The sequence below is a fragment of the Eptatretus burgeri genome, chromosome 9 (genome assembly GCF_056783735.1).
Source record: "Eptatretus burgeri isolate ZD-2024b chromosome 9, Ebu_testis_v1, whole genome shotgun sequence".
In the NCBI taxonomy this organism is placed as follows: Eukaryota; Metazoa; Chordata; class Myxini; order Myxiniformes; family Myxinidae; genus Eptatretus; species Eptatretus burgeri.
The window spans coordinates 108,054,389-108,059,388 of record NC_140969.1 but is presented as its reverse complement, the minus strand read 5'-3'; the positions used below and the strand labels follow the sequence as shown (position 1 = coordinate 108,059,388).

The following is a 5,000-nucleotide window of genomic DNA, read 5'->3' as shown; positions in this document are numbered from 1 at the left end:
CTTTCGCTATTAAAACGAACTCTCTCTGGTGGTAGAGCTTCATGGCTATCCAGCAACCCTAATGGTAAACCAAGTTTTCTTTGCTCAAGAAGGGTAAGGGAACTTTCTTATTGTGTTCCCATATCAAGGTTCCTGTGGTCAATAATGAGTTGTTGGGCACAGTTGCCATGTTTGGTGTGAGATGTCTTTGGCATTGAGTTTATCGATGTGAAAGTTCCAAGGTGCATTGTGCCATAAAGGTGCATTTGGCTCTGTTTCATGTCATGGTTGGAATCTCATTTGAAAAACTGTCAGTGGAAAAATACCTTTTCTGGGTAAATAAATATGTAAAATCGTTTTAAAAGGACAGATAACTACTGCTGCAGCATCGAGCAGTTGTGGGATGCTCATCCATTTATAAACGTATCATCTATCTATAATTCCAGCAATGTGTGTGTGTGTGTGTGTGTGTGTGTGTGTGTGTGTGTGTGTGTGTGTGTGTGTGTGTGTGTGTGTGTGTGTGTGTGTGTGTGTGTGTGTGTGTGTGTGTGTGTGTGTGTGTGTGTGTGTGTCTGTGACCGCTGTTTCTCGACAACCACTGGTTCAATCTAATTGAAACTTGCCATATATATTGCTGGGGACCTGAGGATGTGCCTTTTCAAGGTTTGATATTAATCGGACGAGTGCTTGCCAAGTTATGGCCATTTATTTACCAAACCAATGACAAGACACGTTGTTGCGTGGGCATGGCCGATGGGGAAGGGAAGGTCAGCCGCCTTCCCCATTATGGGTTACAACGTACGGACTTCCGGAGAGTGATGACTTCGTGTATTCTAATAATTTCTCGATTTTTTTATGCGCATTTATAGATAAACACAATGCCCCATGTTATGATCGTTTTCATATTAGACGGTGCATAAATTTCGGTAACATCAGATTGCTGGTGTGCTCCGAACCAGGAAGTAAATTTTTTTCTCTCTCTCTTCTCTTCTCTTTTTGTTTTTCCTTGCCACGACATTGCGAAAAGGTAAAATACGTTGGCGCTAATTGAATAATTGGGTATTAAAACTAAATAGCGAATAATCGTAACTGCTAATAATATGCGAACTTCCGGGCCACGCACGTACGGGCACGCGAGAGCGAAGAAACGGCCTGTGTGGTTGTTGTTTGTTGCTCGCGGTTTGAATTATTTTTTTTTTTTTTTTTTTTTTTTACGGGCACGTACTAGTCTATCTATAATTCCAGCAATCTTTGTGTGTGTGGGTGTGTGTGTCTGTGACCACTGTTTCTCGACAACCACTGGTTCGATATAATTGAAACTTGCTAGGTATATTGCTGGGGACCTGAGTATGTGCCTTTTCAAGGTTTGATATTAATCGGACAAGTGGTTCCCAAGTTATGGCCATTTATTTACCAAACTAATGACAGGACACGTTGCTGCGTAGGCGTGGCCGATGGGGAAAGGGCGCCATTTAGTTACCAATGACAGGACGCGATGCTGCGTAGGCATGGCCTTTGGGGAAGAGATCCTCAGCCACGTTCCCCATTACGGGTTACAACGTACGGACTTCCGGATAGTGATGACTTACTGTATTCTAATAATTTCTCGATTTTTATGCGCATTTCTAGATGTACACAATGCCCCAATCCAGTCATCATTTACAAGAGCGAAAGAACGGCCTGTGTGGTTATTTAAAAAAAATTGTGTTTTTTTTGCACGTCCGGCCACGCACTTCGCGAGAGCGAAGGAACGGCCTTTGTGGTTGTTGTTTCTGGCACGCGGTTTGAAAGTTTTTTTTTTTTTTGCACGTACGGCCACCCACGTACATACACACACTAGTATACTAAAATAAGGAAATTCTCTGAATGTGTGTATGTACGTCTGATAATTATGTAATCGGAAAAGGTTACTTAACAATAAAGTTTTTTTTTTCACTTTCTTCACTCATATTATCGAATGCCTGTTCATCATAGCTACGGATCGCAGGGTACATCACAATACTTATAAACACCCGGAGACACCAGCGTTCGTGGCTTTCTTACATTTCTACACATGCCATAACCTTGAGAATCTCTTTATCTAAGCCAAAATACAAAATTTAAGCTCCATAATCAAATTCAGCAGCAGTTCCAACTGCTAAAAATGAAGTGTTAATTTGTCCAATTCGGACAAAATTGATATTTCTGGCAGCTCTGGGAGGTGTATGTTTGATACGATAGTTCGGAGATTGCTAATCGCGTGCCAAACGAACCGTATCTTATCAACCATTTTGTCAGAGTGCTTAAGCCACTTGGCAAGTGCTCTACAAGATTCACACTGTCACTGAATACCACATCGATTGACTTGAACAATGTTCAGGGGCCACTCACCTGCGATAACCCTGCGTTTAATACAAAGAATAATAAAATAGAAACATTTTGTCAAACTCATGGCAGGGTTGCCAAGCCTGGTGTTGGCTTAGTGGTTAGGGTGGCGGCTTGGGATCCCAGGGTCCTGAGTTCAAGCCCCGTTGGCTGCTGAATTAACACCAGGGGGTTGACTCAGCCTGTCATCCATCTGAGGTCGGCGAAGTGAGTACCAGTGTACTGGTCCCGGTGTATGCCCCGGTTAGAATAGGTATACCATATCCCTGTGTCGTAAGAGGCGACCAGGGTTGGCGTCAGGAAGGGCATCCGGCCATAAAACATTGCCTCAAGAAAAAGCCTAACCCCTGCACAGCAGGGAAAAATGGCTGTAAAAACGGTCATTTTATGGCAGGGTTGCTGAGAGGTACACATGCTCTCTCGAAGCTGTGAGCCTGGGTTTGAATCCCGACCCAGGTATAAACTATCATCCTGGTGTTTCACAGGCAGGGAGATTCATCAATGTATGTACGGTTAAACTGAATGTCACATCTGCTGGAATGGCACCCCTCCTCACTCTGCCCTATCCTCTCTCCCCCCCCATTCCATCTCTCTCCCTTCTCCCTCTCTCATTCTTCTCCCTCCCTCCCCCACTCCTCTGCCCCTCTCAACCTCCCCTCTCTCCCTTCCATCCATCTCACTCCGTCCACTCTCCCACTTCTCTCTCTTCTCCCCCCAAATTGAAAAATTAACCGTCAGTCCTTAACAGTTCCCTTAACAGAGGGGGGGGAGGGTGGAGAACAGGGGGACAGAGGGTGAGGGATTTGAGATGGGGGTGAGAGTGGGAGGGATCCTGTGATGTTTGGTGAACAAACATTTATTTTGAACAAATGCTAGTTATAGATGGTATTTGTGGAGTGTGTGTGTGTGTGTGTGTGTGTGTGTGTGTGTGTGTGTGTGTGTGTGTGTGTGTGTGTGTGTGTGTGTGTGTGTGTGTGTGCGTGTGTGTGGGGGGGGGGGATGATTGGTTCAATATATCCGAATCTTGGAAACCCACTCAGATATTCTCTTCTGTGAGTACAACCAATCAGTTGTATAATAAAACGACCAATTATGGCACCCTAATGTAAGCATCATGCTTTTGTCGTTTGTTCTTAGAGAGTGAAACTGCACAGAAATACAAAGCTCAGAACGGCAGTGCAGGGCACAATGACGTCCCACCGTGTAGCAGCGACAGGTCATCTGTTTCCAGCAAGAGGATATCTTCCAGTCCCACCAGGAGGACATCGCCCATTCCCACCAGGAGGACATCTCCCAGTCCTTCCAGGAGGACATCGCCCATTCCCACCAGGAGGATATCTCCCATATACAACAGGCCATCTTCCGTACACAGCGAATGCTCGTTGTCGAAATCGGAGGTAATGACACATTCTAGTCCTGCATACAAACATATAATGAATGGTTGGAAGATGTTTTCACTTCAATGGATTCCTGACATTTGGGTGTGAATGAATTTCAATTGAGGCAATGATTACTCTCCTTTATTTAAGAAGAGCTGTAATAAATCCCATGGTTATTGAAACTTTAACTTTAAAAACAGTGCTCGTTTGCTTTATTTAAACACTAGCAGAGTCGACCTGTCCAATTAGTCATCCTGTTTGCCAAATTTAACCATGTGTAGAGTGTTCTAAACCCTCCCTGTCCTCACGTCCCTCCCTGTCCTCACGTCCCTCCCTGTCCTCACGTCCCACCCACCCCCCCCTTGTCCCCATGTTCATCCTGATGGCCCTTCCCACGAAAAATGTCACACAAGATGACAGGCTTTGACATGTCCCATTTTTTGGGGGGGGGGGAGAAGGTAAGTGGAACAAATTTACCAGTGTGAAGAGAGTGATTAACCTCAACATTGCCCATGAAAAAAGCATATTGTAATACCCTCTGCCACCACCACGAGGTCGCACTACACATTTACATAGAAAAGCTATGCCCCTCTCTGCCCCCCACACCCTTGCGTGAGGCCGCACCCACATAGCCTATGTTACCAGCCCCCCCCCCCCCCACACTCATATACACACACAGTTTGGAGTTTGCAACTTAAAAGATGTGCATAAGAAACAAAGAATGGGAGATATATATGTATGTATATATAAATATATATATATATATATGTATATATATATATATATATGTGTATATGTATATATATGTGTATATGTATATATATATATATATATATATATATATATATATATATATATATATATATATATATATATATATATATATATATATATATATATATATATATATATATATATATATATATATATATATATATATATATATATATATATATATATATATATATATATATATATATATATATATATATATATATGTGAATATATACACATATATACATATATACATATATATATATATATATATATATATATATATATATATATATATATATATATATATATATATATATATATATATATATACATATATACATGTGTATATATATATATATATATATATATATATATATATATATATACATACATATATATCTCCCATTCTTTGTTTCTTATGCACATCTTTTAAGTTGCAAACTCCAAACTGTGTGTGTATGACTGTAGTGTGTAGTGTAAACACTCTACGCATGCCCTTTG

At 41.4% G+C, this 5,000-nt stretch overlaps 1 protein-coding gene across 2 annotated transcripts in view; it reads left to right on the top strand.

Annotated features, from left to right (window-relative positions):
* The window catches only part of TC2N (tandem C2 domains, nuclear), a 51,264-nt gene that overhangs the window by 1,757 nt on the left and 44,507 nt on the right, over window positions 1-5,000 (top strand). For both annotated transcript variants that reach the window (XM_085896605.1, XM_085896606.1), the window contains one exon: window positions 3,481-3,740. In XM_085896605.1, coding sequence (XP_085752731.1) covers window positions 3,481-3,740 — 260 coding nt within the window. The remainder of the gene's footprint in view (window positions 1-3,480; window positions 3,741-5,000) is intronic.